This window comes from Rutidosis leptorrhynchoides, chromosome 5 (assembly GCF_046630445.1).
Source record: "Rutidosis leptorrhynchoides isolate AG116_Rl617_1_P2 chromosome 5, CSIRO_AGI_Rlap_v1, whole genome shotgun sequence".
In the NCBI taxonomy this organism is placed as follows: Eukaryota; Viridiplantae; Streptophyta; class Magnoliopsida; order Asterales; family Asteraceae; genus Rutidosis; species Rutidosis leptorrhynchoides.
Genome location: NC_092337.1, coordinates 60,380,002 through 60,400,799, shown reverse-complemented (window position 1 = coordinate 60,400,799; position 20,798 = coordinate 60,380,002). Strand labels below are relative to the sequence as shown.

The 20,798-nt window shown below is 39.1% G+C and overlaps 1 protein-coding gene across 1 annotated transcript; it reads left to right on the top strand.

Moving 5' to 3' along the window:
* The first annotated feature begins 19,665 nt into the window (after nt 1-19,665).
* On the top strand, nt 19,666-20,715 carry LOC139849545 (deoxyuridine 5'-triphosphate nucleotidohydrolase-like). The gene is made up of 3 exons (XM_071839188.1): nt 19,666-20,013; nt 20,128-20,219; nt 20,305-20,715. Exons 1-3 carry the CDS (start codon nt 19,691-19,693, stop codon nt 20,547-20,549), a joined length of 660 nt encoding a protein of 219 aa, XP_071695289.1. The 5' UTR covers nt 19,666-19,690; the 3' UTR covers nt 20,550-20,715.
* Nucleotides 20,716-20,798: the final 83 nt, after the last annotated feature.

The following is a 20,798-nucleotide window of genomic DNA, read 5'->3' as shown; positions in this document are numbered from 1 at the left end:
GAAACTTATTTTGTTGTAACATATTTGTATTGTAAACCATTATGTAATGGTCGTGTGTAAACGGGATATTTTAGATTATCATTATTTAATAATCTACGTAAAACTTTTTAAAACCTTTATCTATGAAATAAAGGCTATGGTTTGTTTTAAAAATGAATGCAGTCTTTGAAAAACGTCTCATATAGAGGTCAAAACCTCGCAACGAAATCAATTAATATGGAACGTTTTTAATCAATAAGAACGGGAAATTTCAGTTGGTATCCGAGCGTTGGTCTTAGAGAACCAGAATTTTGCATTAGTGTGTCTTATCGAGTTTGTTAGGATGCATTAGTGAGTCTGGACTTCGACCGTGTTTACTTGAAAAATGATTGCTTAACAAATTTTGTTGGAAACTATATATTTTTAACATGTGAATATTATGTGATATATTAATCTCTTAACGTGTTTGATATTATGTGATAGATGTCTACCTCTAGAACAAGTCCCATTGACTCACCTAATAATAATGAAGAGTCAAATATAAATTGGAATGATTCGTGGACTGATTCACAAGTTCCCGAAGAGGAACCGGAAGAAGAGTCGGAACCGGAAGAAGAATCGGAACCGGAAGAAGAATCGGAACCGGAAGAAGAAATAGAACCAGTGGGGGAAATAATAAAACGGTTAAGTAAAAGAAAATCCTCAACCAACCGACCAAAGTTAATTATGGTCAATGGTGTTTCCGCCAAGGAAGCAATGTATTGGGAGGATTACCAATTCTCCGATGAATCGGATCCCGACAAGGATTCCGATGATGTTATAGAAATTACCCCAACACAATTTAATAAGGCAAAAGAGAACAATACGGGAAAGGGCATAAAAATAGAGAAATTTGATTCCAAACCCGATGAACTTTATATGTATCGTCAACACCCGTATTTCTTAAGTTGTGACAATAACCCGGGAACCTCTAAACCACCAGGTTTTTCTAGACCAATATGGAAAACGACGGCTCGTATTAGGGAAACATCATATATCCCTAAAAACTTAGCAAAAAGAACCAAGTTTGAAAAAGAAGAAATGAGTGAGTCGGAATAAGATAGTTGTATTCGTATGGTGTAATATATGTAATATAGTGTGCTTATGCTTTATGATATACGTAAAAATTGCTTGTATTAATAAGTATTTTTTTTTATGAATCTAACTCTTGTCTATTTTACAGTATAAAAACACAAAATGGATAGACAACCCAATATTTTAAGAGACCTACCCGGAGACATGATTGATGAAATCTTGTCTAGAGTTGGTCAGAATTCCTCGGCACAACTATTTAAGGCGAGATCAGTTTATAAGACATTCGAAGAACGTTCCAAGAATGTCTTGGTTTATAAGAGACTTTCGTTTGAAAGATGGGGGATATCACATTGGGAAACCCATAAGTTACGATGTGTTTACTTTGACGCATATATTGCGGGGAACCCAAATGCTATTTTACGCAACGGGTTAAGAAATTATTTTGACTCACTGTATCCGAATATAGGACTTCATGATTTAGAAAAAGCGGCTAACATGCAACATAAAGAAGCATGCTATACTTACGGGTTAGTAATGTTCGCTTCTCACCAAAGTGAGAAAAAGAACATCGGGCTACAACTATTAAACAAAACGTTCTCACAAGTGACGGAGTCGGTAATTGGGGTAAGAAATGAGGTTTTTATGTTATTACGAGACTGTTGGTCATTACGTAACCCTCGTCCCTTTGACGACGTTACAACACGCTGTCTTCTCAACGGCCATAACGGTTATGTTCCACAAGACCAAGGATGGGAAGTAGTCCTAGTAAAACCAGAATGCATGACTTGTTTCTGGACGTATGAATTATGTGTCTTTATTGCCTTTGCTGAACAACTTGTGTACTAGCTAGAATTATCTTCACAACTATCTTGTATCAAAGTTATTGTGTGCTATATTTCATGCTTTATGTAAAATAAGAGGTATTGTAAGTTTGTAAAATATTGTATAAAAGTTTGAATGCGAAATATTATTATAATCAGTTTTTCATATAGAATTATAGTAGTTGAATTGTATATTAGCTACTAAGTATGAACTTAACGGGTAGGTACTACCCGAATTTAAACTTATAAAATGCTAATATGAAGAAAAAGCTTTTATAAATGAGTTCATATTATGCTACGAAATACTATTAACTACTCTTAATATTCTGTATGATTAACTTGTTCCATTTGACTATTTTGAAGGAAATGGCACCGACTACTCGACACACCGTGAATATGAATGAAGTGGAATTCCGTACTTTTCTAGCTTCAAACATAGCCGCAGTACAGGCTGCGCTACGTACCAACAATAACCTTGGATCTAGCAGTACAGAAAATCGTGTAGGATGCACCTACAAAGAATTCACTGCCTGCAAACCTTTGGAATTTGATGGAACCGAAGGACCGATCGGATTGAAATGGTGGACCGAGAAGGTCGAATCGGTGTTTGCCATAAGTAAGTGTACTGAAGAGGACAAAGTGAAGTACGCTACGCATACCTTCACAGGTTCTGCGTTAACATGGTGGAATACCTATCTAGAGCAAGTGGGACAAGATGATGCGTACGCAGTACCGTGGTCAGCATTCAAGCACTTGATGAACGAGAAGTACCGTCCCAGAACTGAGGTCAATAAGCTCAAGACAGAACTTAGAGGGTTACGAACCCAAGGATTTGATATTACCACGTACGAAAGACGATTCACAGAATTGTGCCTATTATGTCCGGGAGCGTTCGAAGATGAGGAAGAGAAGATCGACGCATTTGTGAAAAGGATTACCGGAAAGAATCCAAGAAGATATAAATTCACATGAGCCCGCCTCCATACAACAGGCATGTAGAATGGCTCACAAACTAGTGAACCAGATTGAGGAAAGAATTAAATAACAGACGGCTGAAGAGGCCAATGTGAAGCAAGTCAAAAGAAAGTGGGAGGAAAATGGTGATAAGAATCACCAATACAACAACAACAGCAATTACAATAATAATCGCAACAATTATCCCAACAATCGCAACATCAATCGCAACTACAACAAACGGCCCAACAACAACAACAACAACAACAACAACATCAACTACAACAATCATCCCAACAACAATAACAACCGCAACAACAACAACAATCAGAAGCAGCTATGCCAAAGGTGTAAAAAGTATCACTCGGGGTTCTGCACCAAATTTTGCAACAAGTGTAAAAGAAATGGTCATAGCGCGGCGAAGTGTGAGGTCTACGGACCAGGGGTTAACAGAACGAAAGGAACAAATGTTGTCAGAACGAGTAATGGCGGAGCAAGTAGTATCGGAGCAAGTAGTGTCGGAGCAAGTTATGCCAATGTAGTTTGTTATAAATGTGGAAAACCGGGCCATATTATTAGAAATTGCCCGAACCAGGAGAACACGAATGGACAAGGCCGCAGAAGAGTTTTCAATATTAATGCAGCAGAGGCACAGGAAGACCCGGAGCTTGTTACGGGTACGTTTCTTATTGACAATAAATCTGCTTACGTTTTATTTGATTCGGGTGCGGATAGAAGCTATATGAGTAGAGATGTTTGTGCTAAATTAAGTTGTCCATTGACGCCTTTGGATAGTAAATTTTTACTCGAATTAGCAAATGGTAAATTAATTTCAGCAGATAATATATGTCGGAATCGAGAAATTAAACTGGTTAGCAAAACATTTAAGATTGATTTGATACCAGTAGAGTTAGGGAGTTTTGATGTGATAATCGGTATGGACTGGTTGAAAGAAGTGAAAGCAGAGATCGTTTGTTACAAAAATGCAATTCACATTATACGAGAAAAAGGAAAACCCTTAATGGTGTACGGAGAAAAGGACAACACGAAGCTACATCTTATTAGTAATTTGAAGGCACAAAAACTAATAAGAAAAGGTTGCTATGCTGTTCTAGCACACATCGAGAAAGTACAAACTGAAGAAAAGAGCATCAATGATGTTCCCATTGCAAAAGAATTTCCCGATGTATTTCTGAAAGAATTACCGGGATCTTGTACCAGGAGCTGCACCAATAGCTCGTGCTCCTTACAGACTCGCACCCAGCGAGATGAAAGAACTGCAAAGCCAATTACAAGAACTTTTAGAGCGTGGTTTCATTCGACCAAGCACATCACCGTGGGGAGCTCCTGTTTTGTTTGTCAAGAAGAAAGATGGTACATTCAGGTTGTGTATCGACTACCGAGAGTTGAACAAACTTACCATCAAGAACCGCTACCCACTACCGAGAATCGACGACTTATTTGATCAATTACAAGGCTCGTCTGTTTATTCAAAGATTGACTTACGTTTCGGGTATCATCAAATGCGGGTGAAAGAAGATGATATTCCAAAGACTGCTTTCAGAACACGTTACGGTCATTACGAGTTTATGGTCATGCCGTTTGGTTTAACTAATGCACCAGTTGTGTTCATGGACCTTATGAACCGAGTGTGTGGACCATACCTTGACAAGTTTGTCATTGTTTTCATTGATGACATACTTATCTACTCAAAGAATGACCAAGAACACGGTGAACATTTGAGAAAGGTGTTAGAAGTATTGAGGAAGGAAGAATTGTACGCTAAGTTTTCAAAGTGTGCATTTTGGTTAGAAGAAGTTCAATTCCTCGGTCACATAGTGAACAAAGAAGGTATTAAGGTGGATCCGGCAAAGATAGAAACTGTTAAAAAGTGGAAAACCCCGAAAACTCCGAAACACATACGCCAGTTTTTAGGACTAGCTGGTTACTACAGAAGGTTCATCCAAGACTTTTCCAAAATAGCAAAACCCTTGACTGCATTAACGCATAAAGGGAAGAAATTTGAATGGAATGATGAACAAGAGAAAGCGTTTCAGTTATTGAAGAAAAAGCTAACTACGGCACCTATATTGTCATTGCCTGAAGGGAATGATGATTTTGTGATTTATTGTGACGCATCAAAGCAAGGTCTTGGTTGTGTATTAATGCAACGAACGAAGGTGATTGCTTATGCGTCTAGACAATTGAAGATTCACGAACAAAATTATATGACGCATGATTTGGAATTAGGCGCGGTTGTTTTTGCATTAAAGACTTGGAGACACTACTTATATGGGGTCAAAAGTATTATATATACTGACCACAAAAGTCTTCAACACATATTTAATCAGAAACAACTGAATATGAGGCAGCGTAGGTGGATTGAATTATTGAATGATTACGACTTTGAGATTCGTTACCACCCGAGGAAGGCAAATGTGGTAGCCGATGCCTTGAGCAGGAAGGACAGAGAACCCATTCGAGTAAAATCTATGAATATAATGATTCATAATCACCTTACTACTCAAATAAAGGAGGCGCAACAAGGAGTTTTAAAAAAGGGAAATTTAAAGGATGAAATACCCAAAGGATCGGAGAAGCATCTTAATATTCGGGAAGACGGAACCCGGTATAGGGCTGAAAGGATTTGGGTACCAAAATTTGGAGATATGAGAGAAATGGTACTTAGAGAAGCTCATAAAACCAGATATTCAATACATCCTGGAACGGGGAAGATGTATAAGGATCTCAAGAAACATTTTTGGTGGCTGGGTATGAAAGCCGATGTTGCTAAATACGTAGGAGAATGTTTGACGTGTTCTAAGGTCAAAGCTGAGCATCAGAAACCATCAGGTCTACTTCAACAACCCGAAATCCCGGAATGGAAATGGGAAAACATTACCATGGATTTCATCACTAAATTGCCAAGGACTGCAAGTGGTTTTGATACTATTTGGCTAATAGTTGATCGTCTTACCAAATCAGCACACTTCCTGCCAATAAGAGAAGATGACAAGATGGAGAAGTTAGCACGACTGTATTTGAAGGAAGTCGTCTCCAGACATGGAATACCAATCTCTATTATCTCTGATAGGGATGGTAGATTTATTTCAAGATTCTGGCAGACATTACAGCAAGCATTAGGAACTCGTCTAGACATGAGTACTGCCTATCATCCACAAACTGATGGGCAGAGCGAAAGGACGATACAAACGCTTGAAGACATGCTACGAGCATGTGTTATTGATTTCGGAAACAGTTGGGATCGACATCTACCGTTAGCAGAATTTTCCTACAACAACAGCTACCATTCAAGCATTGAGATGGCGCCGTTTGAAGTACTTTATGGTAGAAAATGCAGGTCTCCGATTTGTTGGAGTGAAGTGGGGGATAGACAGATTACGGGTCCGGAGATTATACAAGAAACTACCGAGAAGATCATCCAAATTCAACAACGGTTGAAAACCGCCCAAAGTCGACAAAAGAGCTACGCTGACATTAAAAGAAAAGATATAGAATTTAAAATTGGAGAGATGGTCATGCTTAAAGTTGCACCTTGGAAAGGCGTTGTTCGATTTGGTAAACGAGGGAAATTAAATCCAAGGTATATTGGACCATTCAAGATTATTGATCGTGTCGGACCAGTAGCTTATCGACTTGAGTTACCTCAACAACTCGCGGCTGTACATAACACTTTCCACGTCTCGAATTTGAAGAAATGTTTTGCTAAAGAAGATCTCACTATTCCGTTAGATGAAATCCAAATCAACGAAAAACTTCAATTCATCGAAGAACCCGTCGAAATAATGGATCGTGAGGTTAAAAGACTTAAGCAAAACAAGATACCAATTGTTAAGGTTCGATGGAATGCTCGTAGAGGACCCGAGTTCACCTGGGAGCGTGAAGATCAGATGAAGAAGAAATACCCACATCTATTTCCAGAAGATTCGTCAACACCTTCAACAGCTTAAAATTTCGGGACGAAATTTATTTAACGGGTAGGTACTGTAGTGACCCGAACTTTTCCATGTTTATATATATTAATTGAGATTGATATTTACATGATTAAATGTTTCCAACATGTTAAGCAATCAAACTTGTTAAGACTTGATTAATTGAAATATGTTTCATATAGACAATTGACCACCCAAGTTGACCGGTGATTCACGAACTTATCATTAAGTATATTAACAATGAACTACATATGTAAAAATAAGACTACTAACTTAATGATTTTTAAACGAGACATATATGTAACGATTATCGTTGTAAAGACATTTAATGTATATATATCATATTAAGAGATATTCATACATGATAATATCATGATAATATAATAATTTAAAATCTCATTTGATATTATAAACATTGGGTTAACAACATTTAACAAGATCGTTAACCTAAAGGTTTCAAAACAACACTTACATGTAACGACTAACGATGACTTAACGACTCAATTAAAATGTATATACATGTAGTGTTTTAATATGTATTTATGCACTTTTGAAAGACTTCAATACACTTATCAAAATACTTCTACTTAATAAAAATGCTTACAATTACATCCTCGTTCAGTTTCATCAACAATTCTACTCGTATGCACCCGTATTCGTACTCGTACAATACACATATTTTAGATGTATGTACTATTGGTATATACACTCCAATGATCAGCTCTTAGCAGCCCATGTGAGTCACCTAACACATGTGGGAACCATCATTTGGCAACTAGCATGAAATATCTCATAAAATTACAAAAATATGAGTAATCATTCATGACTTATTTACATGAAAACAAAATTACATATCCTTTATATCTAATCCATACACCAACGACCAAAAACACCTACAAACACTTTCATTCTTCAATTTTCTTCATCTAATTGATCTCTCTCAAGTTCTATCTTCAAGTTCTAAGTGTTCTTCATATATTCTACAAGTTCAAGTTACATAAAATCAAGAATACTTTCAAGTTTGCTAGCTCACTTCCAATCTTGTAAGGTGATCATCCAACCTCAAGAAATCTTTGTTTCTTACAGTAGGTTATCATTCTAATACAAGGTAATAATCATATTCAAACTTTGATTCAATTTCTATAACTATAACAATCTTATTTCAAGTGATGATCTTACTTGAACTTGTTTTCGTGTCATGATTCTGCTTCAAGAACTTCGAGCCATCCAAGGATCCGTTGAAGCTAGATCCATTTTTCTCTTTTCCAGTAGGTTTATCCAAGGAACTTAAGGTAGTAATGATGTTCATAACATCATTTGATTCATACATATAAAGCTATCTTATTCGAAGGTTTAAACTTGTAATCACTAGAACATAGTTTAGTTAATTCTAAACTTGTTCGCAAACAAAAGTTAATCCTTCTAACTTGACTTTTAAAATCAACTAAACACATGTTCTATATCTATATGATATGCTAACTTAATGATTTAAAACCTGAAAACACGAAAAACACCGTAAAACCGGATTAACGCCGTCGTAGTAACACCGCGGGCTGTTTTGGGTTAGTTAATTAAAAATTATGATAAAATTTGATTTAAAAGTTGTTATTCTGAGAAAATGATTTTTATTATGAACATGAAACTATATCCAAAAATTATGGTTAAACTCAAAGTGGAATTATGTTTTCTAAAATGGTCATCTAGACGTCGTTCTTTCGACTGAAATGACTACCTTTACAAAAAAACACTTGTAACTTATTTTTCCGACTATAAACCTATACTTTTTCTGTTTAGATTCATAAAATAGAGTTCAATATGAAACCATAGCAATTTGATTCACTCAAAACGGATTTAAAATGAAGAAGTTATGGGTAAAACAAGATTGGATAATTTTTCTCATTTTAGCTACGTGAAAATTGGTAACAAATCTATTCCAACCATAACTTAATCAACTTGTATTGTATATTATGTAATCTTGAGATACCATAGACACGTATACAATGTTTCGAACTATCATGTCGACACATCTATATATATTTCGGAACAACCATAGACACTCTATATGTGAATGTTGGAGTTAGCTATACAGGGTTGAGGTTGATTCCAAAATATATATAGTTTGAGTTGTGATCAATACTGAGATACGTATACACTGGGTCGTGGATTGATTCAAGATAATATTTATCGATTTATTTCTGTACATCTAACTGTGGACAACTAGTTGTAGGTTACTAACGAGGACATCTGACTTAATAAACTTAAAACATCAAAATATATTAAAAGTGTTGTAAATATATTTTGAACATACTTTGATATATATGTATATATTGTTATAGGTTCGTGAATCAACCAGTGGCCAAGTCTTACTTCCCGACGAAGTAAAAATCTGTGAAAGTGAGTTATAGTCCCACTTTTAAAATCTAATATTTTTGGGATGAGAATACATGCAGGTTTTATAAATGATTTACAAAATAGACACAAGTACGTGAAACTACATTCTATGGTTGAATTATCGAAATCGAATATGTCCCTTTTATTTAAGTCTGGTAATCTAAGAATTAGAGAACAGACACCCTAATTGACGCGAATCCTAAAGATAGATCTATTGGGCCTAACAAACCCCATCCAAAGTACCGGATGCTTTAGTACTTCGAAATTTATATCATATCCGAAGGGTGTCCCGGAATGATGGGGATATTCTTATATATGCATCTTGTTAATGTCGGTTACCAGGTGTTCACCATATGAATGATTTTTATCTCTATGTATGGGATGTGTATTGAAATATGAAATCTTGTGGTCTATTATTATGATTTGATATATATAGGTTAAACCTATAACTCACCAACATTTTTGTTGACGTTTTAAGCATGTTTATTCTCAGGTGATTATTAAGAGCTTTCGCTGTCGCATACTTAAATAAGGACGAGATTTGGAGTCCATGCTTGTATGATATTGTGTAAAAACTGCATTCAAGAAACTTATTTTGTTGTAACATATTTGTATTGTAAACTATTATGTAATGGTCGTGTGTAAATAGAATATTTTAGATTATCATTATTTAATAATCTACGTAAAACATTTTAAAACCTTTATCTATAAAATAAAGGTTATGGTTTATTTTAAAAATGAATGCAGTCTTTGAAAAACGTCTCATATAGAGGTCAAAACCTCGCAACGAAATCAATTAATATGGAACGTTTTTAATCAATAAGAACGGGACATTTCAGTTATGATGGTCAAAACTTGGTCAATATGAGGTAAACACATCAATGAGTTATACACTTGAAGCTATATGCATCAAGGATGAGAACCATGATGAACATCAAACACCAAGACCACCGGAACCCACTATTTTTCTGTTTTCTGTCTTCTGCCTACTGTTTTCTGGTTTCCGTAACATACCAGTACACCTGGGCTACTGTAACCTTGATTTTAAGATATATCTTTTCGAGTAGATAATTTTTAATATAGGACTCGTCTTAATCCAAGTTACGGTTTAGGATTTATGGCCCTCCGATCGTCACTATGTCCTTTTAACGTTGTGCAGAAATTTCTGACCTACTCGCACTTAGACCATCGCCACGGTCAAACAAAGACGAGTTTGCTTCTGTAAATTTTACCACACTTAAAGGACTCATATACGGAGTCATGGCCACTGGTCTCAACTTAATTCAGTAAGGGTAGAGGCCGTGGTGACTGATCGAAGTCAGCTTTTGTTTTAAACTACTTTCATGAACGAAATTTACTTTACGCCTTTTGTTTTATGATGAATGATGATGACCCTTAAGACCTTATTTACATACTTTTAAACCTATTCGGACGATTTACTGACTTAGTACTATTTGACTTAGGTTGAGGACCCGTTTGGACAACCTTCATTACTTGCTCACTTTTCCCGACTCGACTTTACCGCTACTTTATCATTGTGAGTTATAGCATTCCCTTTTTACTTTAACATATTTTGGGAACTGAGAATACATGCGGATTTTATATTTTACATACTAGGCACAAGTACTTAAACTTATATATGTGTGGGTTATACAACGGCAGAAACATTCCCTTTAGCTCGGTAACGTTTAGTCATTGGTTTTTGAACCGGTGAACGCGAATCTTAGATATGGATCCATAGGGTTTGACATCCCCACTCGGGCTAGTAGCACTAGCATTTAATGAGTTATTAATACTTCGTAAACATACGCACTTGCCAAGTGTACTTTCAGGGGGTATAAACGTTAAGTTAGTTACCAAGTGCCCACGGTTAACATATACTTTATCATACTATTTTGAAACGCTCTTTGTAGCACTGAAATCTCGTGACCTACCTTACATACTGTTATACTTAAACTATAGCTCACCAACTTTTGTGTTGACGTTTTTAAGCATGTTTTTCTCAGGTGCTTAAGGTTATTTGCTTCCGCTGTCGTGCTAGTCTTGCCGTAGACACCCGCTGCTCTAGTGTTATCACTGCATGAACTGTTTATCTTGCATTTAAACTTTAATACATTTGAAACTATGTTTTGTAATGACCTAAGGGTCTCATACATTTATTCATGCTTGCTATTCGTAGAAGCATACTGTTGGTGTAAAACAATTGACGTCGGTTATGACGTCATCTTTTATCGTGAATGCAACCTCTTTTGTTACAGCATGTAGTACTTAACCTTGTAATGATCTTGTTGTTGATGATTCGTACACGATGGTTTTGTACGGGGCATCACAGTACGCAATTTTTGGGAGATCCTTTCCGCAGCTGGTGCGCGGAGCTTAATATTAAGCAAACTTTTACATTCGTTGCGCATCCGCAGGCGAACGGCCAGTGCGAAGTCACCAACCGGGACATAGTGGCTGGAATCAAAGCTAGGTTGGGCCATGGTAGAGTTGGTTGGGTGGACGAACTGCCAAAGGTTTTGTGGGCGCATAGAACAACGCCCAAAGCAAGCACTGGTGAGACTCCGTTCAGTTTGGTCTATGGATCAGAAGCTGTTGTGCCCGCAGAAGTTGGGGTACCAACGTTCTGCATACAGAATTTTGACAAAAAAAATAACTCAGAAGCTTTGCGGGAAAATCTTAATCTGCTTGAAGAACGCAGACTCTCTGTGGCGGTAAACGAAGCCAATAACAAGCAGAAAATTGCAAAGTACTACAATCAGCGTGTGCGTTCGCACTCTTATAAGTGCGGGGACTTAGTTTTGCGTCAGAATGACGCAAGTCATGCGGAGTATACTGGAAAATTGGGCCCCCGCTGGGAAGGTCCGTATAGGGTAGCAAAAGCAAGCAACACCGGGGCATACCATCTCGAGACATTAGATGGAAAACCTGTGAAACGCACTTGGCACGCGACATTGTTGAAAAAATGTTATATGTAGCTGGATGAACCTGATCACTCCAATTTATTTTAGCACATTATTTTTTCTATGTATTTTCCGTCCGTTTGGATGTGTCGCGGTTGTAATCATTATTAATGCCAATTGAATATTTACTCGCGCATACTTTTATTGTTTATTTCTTTTTGTATGCGATTCCTGCCTACTTAAGGGGTGTCCTCTAGCCCCCGTGCGGCAGAAGCCTGTTTGGTTACAAGGCTAGACATTAACGGCAGGCGAAGGGAATTGGTTTTCCCCTAGCCAAGCGCCATGCAGACTAGATGGCTGCCAAGTCGACTTAAAAATACAAGCATTGGTTTTCTTGTGCGTAATTACTCTCACATTGTTTTGCGCGAGGAACTCTTAAGCATAAAAGCATTGGTTTGTTTTTAGTTGCGTTGCTTACCATACAGCTAAAATGCACCCCTAGTACATGACAAAGCAATAACGCAGTAGCTTTTGAGTCTAAGTTGTTCAAGGTAAAATCGCTAACGTATTGGTTTATTTTACGCAGTACCTGATCATACGCATAAGTTTTGGTTAACTATGCGCATGGGCATGCGGTTAATTCTTTGTTTTGATTCGCTGTATATAAACAAATTAATACACTACGCATGCATAACACGATAATAATATACATAAAGTTATTACAAATGGTAATTGTTTCAAACGCCTGCCCATCACGGGACTTAAGGCCCAAATATTGTATTTACAATTCCTGCCTAAGCATAGGACTTACGGCGCTAACTATTACAACCTCCTAGTAATCCTCCTTGAGAAACCCATCAATCGACATATTAGGGTCCACTGCAAACGCATTAATTAGGGGGATCGGGATGGCAGTGATGGCTTCTTCCGCTTCCAAGAGCACCGCAGCCGTACCCTCCTTCAATTTTTTCTGCACGACGTCGAGGTACGGCGGTGTGAGCCCGCAGGCTTGGATCACCTCTAGCACTCCCTTGTTGATTTCGTGGTCTTTAACCGCGTCAACGTAGGCATTGAACTTGTCGGACACAGGCCCGGAATCCATCACCTTCTGCGCAATGGTAGGAAGAGCGGTGCGAAGCTTTGTCAAATCCGCCTCTGCTAGCTCACGGCCAGTCACCGCATCATCCTTCTCCCTTGTAACCTTTTCCAGCTCCACCCGCAGACGCTCAGTCTCCCCCTTGGACTGGTCAACTGCCCCAACCAGCTCGCGGTTTTTCTTTCTCTCTTCAATCAATGCGGTTTTGGTTTCCGCCGCGGTTAACTCTACCGCCTTGCGCGCTTCTTCCGCGGCGTCCATGTCTTTCTTAACCTGCTCAACCCCCGCTTGCAGCAGCCCTAATTCCGTTTCTTTCCGCACGACCACTTGATACAGGTTAGTGGAACGGCGGGCTTGATCCGCAACCATGCCAAAAAAGACAAGGCCGTTTTGAATGAAGGCGTTGAGCGCCTGATTAAATGGCAGTGCGGCTATTTGGTTGCGGAAATCAGCCGGGAAGATTTGTTGGAGGAAGGTGGATTGCTCTGCGGCGTTTTCCGCCGATGACTAGGTGAGTTGCGCCAAGTTCGCCAATCGGAAACTACCGTGTGGCGGGGTTGGTGTAGACTCAGAGTCAAGGTGTATCGTCTTGTCCTTTGACTCGGCGGTAGCTTCAAGGTCTGGATTGACCCGCGGTGGGGTGTGATGCGTCTCTTCAGCATGCTCTGCGTATTAATAAATGGTTAAATAAATGCAAACTTAAGTATGCGGTATGCGCGAAAGCAGAACTCTTACCAGAAGATGGGGGAGGTAGATCCGCCGAACGGGGTTCGATGGGAACGAAGTTTTCGTTTCGCTTATCCTCCCTCTGCCTGGGAGTGAGTTTCTTCTTCTTCAGTTGGGGTTGGGAGGCTTCGGCGGCCTTGTGCTTATTACCGGAGGTGGCAGGTGCATTCTCGCCAACATTCTCCTGCTCCAACTGCTCATTCACATTCTGCTTGCGGAAGGAAATGCCCGCAATCTCCTCCGCAGTCAGTACTTTCTTCATCTTCATCTCTGAAAACATGTACGCATGCGTTAGCATATATAAATAGCAAACTGTTATGTTAGTACGTGATCATACTATTCCTACCCTTTCCATCCGGTCCGACTATGGCTGGACGCACATCTTCCCATGGCCAGTGTGCGGAGATCTTCCCTAACTGCAACATTACGTTCCCGTATGACCGGTGCACCAGCTGTGCGTTAGCGCACTCCGCCAATAGCTTTGTTTCCTCATCATCAAGGACCGGGGTTTTGTTCACATCCTTCTCCACCTTCTCGCACCATATAAGCGTTTGCGGAAAATTGGTACCAACTACAGTTTGGTCAATGTAAAAGAACGTTTCTTTCCAGTTACCCGCATTCGACTTTGGGGTTTTTGTGAAATTTTGTCCGGCGAAGAAGGTGAACCAGGATTTGTGGTGATTGGCCAAGCGGTGTAGATGACAGAAAACTTTAACAAGCGGTACCTTGTTGAGTGCGACGCACTACATCTCAAACAGTATTATTTTACCTATGGCATAAGGGTGTAGTTGCCCTAATCCCACTCTGAAGTGGTCTAGTACGCCTAGGAAGAAGTCGGAGGGGGGAACCCTAAAGTTGCCATGCTTGAACGCATATTCGTAGATGGCCACCTTCTTCTTCGGTGGCTCGTGAGCACGCTGATTAGACAAGGGTGGCACCGGATTGTACTTCGCTAACGGTGGGTATTGTTTGACTAAGTAATCAATGTGTTTCTGCTCTATAATCGATCTAACACTATCTACATAGGTCTTGTTAGCCTTAGTCATTTTCTATAGAGTGGTTGGAGAATTACTAACCTTTAGACGGTGCCCGGAGTATTTAGGATTTGATCGGAATTGAATATAGCAGCGTATTGGGGAAGCTTGGAGCTGAAAAATGGAAATGTGTGTGAATTGGGGCTATTTATAGTGACGATTTGGAGTCATGGGTTGATCGTGGCTGTACACGTGTTACGCGCTCAACGGGTGGCAATTTAAGTGCGCGCGTGGATGTCAGTTGGGTATGGTTACCTATGAGCGCGTGGCTGTCACGCGCCTGCCAACTGCCACTTTACGTCTTGTCATCCGAATGGTTTTCTGCGACAGTGACAGGCATTAAATGACCTCGAAACGCACGCGAAACATTGAATGCTAGCCGTTTTCTTGTTTTTTCCGCTTAATAGTTTGATGTCATATGTCTTGCGCCATATAACATCAAACTGGGGGAACATAATGATACCGCAATCCGCATGCGCACTCCATATCTATGCGGGCACCCTCTAGGGTGCGTATGCGTGTGCTTATGTGCGTTATGCGGTATGCGGATTCGTATCTAATGCCTTTGTTCCCGGAACAGCGATTACTTGGCTATCAAGTGAATATCTTTTCCATAATTACATCCGTGATTCGGGGGAGTTTGTTATGGAAAGGATTGCCATTATCTCGGATGGTTCTAGAATTAGGGTTTGCCTATATATACAAACCCTAACTATCATTCTAAACATCATCACGTTACGTAACCATCATCTGCTACACGTCTTACGTAACAACATCATCTAGCATCTTCTCAAGGTTAACATGTTAGTTTCTTGATTAACTAGCACCTACGACCTTATTTGGGGCCTTTTAATTGACGATCGTCATTAAAAGGTGGACTTAATCACTTGGCCACCCCGCTGACATCATCATGTCGGCCAGGGTTATTCACGGTAGCCGGACCGGAGAGCCTCGTTCTAAGATCCTTAAACCCCACCCTTCTAACGTGTTGAGCAGGCATATTAAACCCCGTGGTAAAATATGCATGATCAACTATGTAAAGTCAAAGGATAATATTGTGGATTCGCTAACAAAAGGCTTATGCAGAGAGTTAGTGTATGAGTCGTGCGTGGAAATGAGACTAAAGCCCATGAAAGGCTAAGTTTATATGAAGGAAAACCTAACTCAGTTGACTGGAGATCTCAAGATCTGAGTTCAATAGGACAATCTACTTGTATGAACCGACGAAGTCACTGTAGGAGAGTTAATTACGAAACTAGCAACCCCTACATTTTTAAAGGGAATTTACTAATTAAGAGTGGACTTCCTAGTCCATTCATAAAAGTGACATGTAAGAGGACAAGTCCGTGGCTTTTAATGATTCAACTGAAATAACCATGTGTGGTTAATCAGTAGCCATTCGGTGGTGAATCACCTATGTGAGAGAAAAGTGGGGCCGCTTCGAAGGGTATTGTTGGGGCACAATACTTGATAAGCTCTCGCACAACCAGGCTAATGTTCATGAGCATAACGAACATAACTATGAGGACTTGAGTTTGTCAGGGAGAGTCTTGTGTGAAGCGTATTGTCGTCTACACAAATGGCATATGAGTTCAAAGACATTACCGTATACTCAGAGCCAGTAGAATAAGTGCGTTTCATGAGCGAAGGTTCAAAGGGTAACACCTACCTATCGTATGCAAGATTCAACTGCTGGAAAATTTGTTTGAGCATGTGTGTGTTGAGATCGATTTAAACTCATTGAGGTGTAAATAAGGTTTACACCAATTATTAGCGTATATCATAATGATATGGTTATGTAGTCGGTGGCCAAGGCTACATAACATAACGTTATATATCCAAAATATGAGATATCGATGCTCGAGAGCTGTTGAAGTGAGCTACGTTGAATGAGAAGTCCGATAACTGTTAGTTTGTCAGTTATCAATTTCATTCATGTGGGGGATTGTTAGAAAATTAGTTTTGATGTGTGAATTAAAATTGATGTTAAAGAGTAAGTTTGAAAGTTGCAATTATTGTGACTCTTCATATCTTTAACTTGTAAATAATAATGACATTTTATTGTCATTAAGTCACCATCTTTTTGTTTTCTTCCAAGACATATAACAAAATATGTATTCTCTAGTTGAAGTAGTAGAAAAAATGGCTCATGAAAAACATATACATACATACAACTTTACATAAGCTTTTGTAAGTATAGTGTTCATTTTTTTGAACAAGCAAAGTGTGTTGCTTATGAAGAACAATATAGACAACTTTTTCAAGCAAGTGTTCAAGTCCGGCAGTACGCTGCTTCGGACCGGTGTACCCTGGGAACAGACGAAGAATCTGTTTAAGAGAATTGTGTCAAACACAAGCCCGGTTCAACCTTCAATTCAGTTAGCTCGTTTTAATTTTCAGTTCTTATTCTTTATATGTTTATGATCTGATTATATTGCTTGAGTAATATGTTATTATTTGATTTACTCGTTTCAGTTTCGTATACTATATTCCTACATTTACCACACAATTATGACTTAATCTATACTCAATTACTGTATCCATAGTCGCATAGATATACACATGATTATTAAGTGTTCATGCATATTTTTTCCAAGGGAAAACCTACACACGGACATCAATGCGAAAGGGTTTTTTTAGGCGTCAACATCGTTGATCTCCGGTCCGGCTACCGTGAATAACCCGTACCCGAGATGATGATCTCGGGAGGGTGGCCAACGAATTGCCCGCCGGTGGATAGTCAGACCCTATCGACGGCAAAGGGAGAAAAAACCCTACAAGACCCGTAGGTAAAAACCCTAGAGTTGCGATCGTGAAGACGATCGTGGAGAAGATCCGGCGATAACTGCCGTGTGCGTTGCGGACTTGCGGTGGCGGCGTTGCTCAATGAGGTGGTGCTTTCATTGAGAGAGTAAGAGTTGTATGCGATTGGGAGATTGTGAACTTGATGTAGGTTTTGCCTCATATTTATAGATGGGAATTAGGGTTAATTGACTTGGGGTCCAAGCTAATTGTGTAGACCCTAATTGGGCTAAACCCTACGTCATCAAGTCCCCCAAGTTCGGTATGATATTTTTGTCAAGTATCGTATCGAACTTCTCATTATGCTGCGGAAAATAAGTTCACATGAGCCTGCGCAAACAACTGTGCGTAAACCCGCGAACAGATGCGCAAAGAACCGCATGCAGAGTGCGCAGGGAAACCGCGTGAACTACCATGCGTAAAACCACATGAAAATTGCGTCTAAAGTCGCGGACAACTGTGCGCAAAGTGTGCGTAACCTGGACAAAAGCGCGTGGACAGTTGCGCAAGCGCGCGAACATCTGCGCTAAATATTCATGTACTTAAACCGCATATAACGAATTAAAAGCTCAATAAGAAAAGACAAACCTTCTCAAACCGAACGATAGACGGTAGAAACACGAGACATAATGCATCGTGTCCCACGGATGGCGCCAAATGTTCATGCATATTTTTTCCAAGGGAAAACCTACACACGGACATCAATGCGAAAGGGTTTTTTTTAGGCGTCAACGTCGTTGATCTCCGGTCCGGCTACCGTGAATAACCCGTACCCGAGATGATGATCTCGGGAGGGTGGCCAACGAATTGCCCGCTGGTCGATAGTCAAACCCTATCGACGGCAAAGGGAGAAAAAACCCTACAAGACCCGTAGGTAAAAACCCTAGAGTTGTGATCGTGAAGACGATCGTGGAGAAGATCCGGCGATAACTGCCGTGTGCTATGCGGACTTACGGTGGCGGCGTTGCGGTGTGATCGAATGAGGTGGTGCTTTCATTGAGAGAGTAAGAGTTGTATGCGATTGGGAGATTGTGAACTTGATGTAGGTTTTGCCCCATATTTATAGATGGGAATTAGGGTTAATTGACTTGGGGTCCAAGTTAATTGTGTAGACCCTAATTGGGCTAAACCCTACGTCATCATTAAGTTACATCTATAATACAAAATTAATTTATCCTCCCTCAATCGCCTTATACATAAGCCAATTTCTTTTGGATGTTAGATAACCATTTCACCGAAAAAAAGGAAAATAGTCATTGAGACCATTTTCTTATCCACCTCGGAGAACATTTGAAGGTTTCATAACAATATTAGGGAAATGTCATATTTTAGGCAGTATTGAAATTGCCTCTTTTAATTAATTATACAAGAAATACAAAAATTTTAGATTAAACTGCGAGTACATTCTATGGTTACAAGACTCATTGGTCTCTTTATAATTTTTCCTTAGCACTAAGACCGCTAGTAACAGTGCGCGGTTGAGAGCGCTGTTGCTAACACCTTCAATGCCACTGATACTAGCAAGTATCCTTGCCTAAGCCAAAGTTTCATCGTCGTTGTTTGCATCGTTGTATGACATTTCCATTCACATAGCTTTATCAACTTCAACCAATCATATTTTTTATAATTTTGTTTTTAATTGTTTTAATAATAAAAATAATAGAAGTGGGGTCAATGTAGTTGGAAGACATATGTCATGCATATTACTGAAGTGTGATGAGTTTAGTGATATGAATAAGGTGTTGAGGTGACGGTGATATAGGAGAATGTGGTTGTATGACATAATGGATAAAAATAGTCTAAATGATTATGATTATCATTATTATGCCCACTAAAAAAATTAATTTTTTCTTGTTAAAGATAATATAGTAAAATTATACTCCGTAATGAATATGATATATTTAGGGTAGAACTCGTGGTTCTCGGGCTTAATAAGATATATCGGGCTTAATAAGATATGGCGGGAACTTTTGGCGCCATTCTAGGTTCATTCTCTCTAGCGGTCAATTTAATTCCCTATAAAGCCCATCACCATCTCGATCGTTGTCCATTTCGATCATCATCAACATTCAACTGCCTTTCATCATCTAAATCATCATCTGTTTCAGTAACAATGGCGTCAAACAACATAACCAACGGCAGCCTTGAAATCCAAGAACCAACACAAAAGCTTCAGAAACTCGATCATCAGATCAATCTGTTAAAAGTGAAGAAGCTCTCGGAGAACGCCGTTTTGCCTTCTCGAGGCTCGTCACTTGCTGCCGGTTACGATCTCTCTAGGTACCGTTCTTTGATTAGTGTTTTTTTTCGTTCTAGCATTTTATCAAACACCTTGTGCACAAACTTTTTTTTTTGTTGATACTTAACCCATTTTGAATTTGTCTGTTGGTTCAGTGCAATCGAGACAAAGGTACCAGCAAGGGGTAAAGCATTGGTTCCAACTGATTTAAGCATAGCAATACCTGAAGGAACATATGCTCGCGTTGGTATGTTTTTTCTTTTTCTGCTGGTTCTGTATGCTATTTACTGGGATTTCAATATACATCATTTGTCTATTTGTTTGTTTTGTAGCTCCGAGATCTGGGTTGGCATGGAAGCATTCGATTGATGTTGGGGCCGGTGTGATTGATGCAGATTACCGTGGTCCGGTTGGGGTGATATTGTTTAATCATTCTGATGTTGATTTTGAAGTGAAAGTGGGTGATCGAATTGCGCAATTGATTTTAGAAAAGATCATCACTCCTGAAATCATTGAGGTTGATGATTTGGATTCTACTGTTCGAGGTTCAGGCGGGTTCGGGTCGACTGGTGTTTAAAACAGTACTTTCTATTACGTAATTAGTACTCCTATAATAGTATCCTTTAGGAAATGTTAGTGAATACTGACTTTACCTTCTAGGTTTTAGTAATCTACTACTTGATATGAATGAATGTTTTGTTAAGCAGATTGTTGGTTGTTGAAAATGCCGGTTTCACTTGTTTTGCTCGATCAATGAAAACTTTATGATTCATATAGTTCATACTAGTAACAATAATTGTCGTGGTGATTTGCTTCAACATTGATT

Bases quoted from the DNA above. Each gene is read 5' to 3' on its own strand.
- LOC139849545 (XM_071839188.1), top strand. From the start codon at position 19,691: ATGGCGGGAACTTTTGGCGCCATTCTAGGTTCATTCTCTCTAGCGGTC. The intron at 20,014-20,127 runs GTACCGTTCTTT...CTGTTGGTTCAG, and splicing joins GCCGGTTACGATCTCTCTAG to TGCAATCGAGACAAAGGTAC. The intron at 20,220-20,304 runs GTATGTTTTTTC...TTTGTTTTGTAG, and splicing joins AGGAACATATGCTCGCGTTG to CTCCGAGATCTGGGTTGGCA.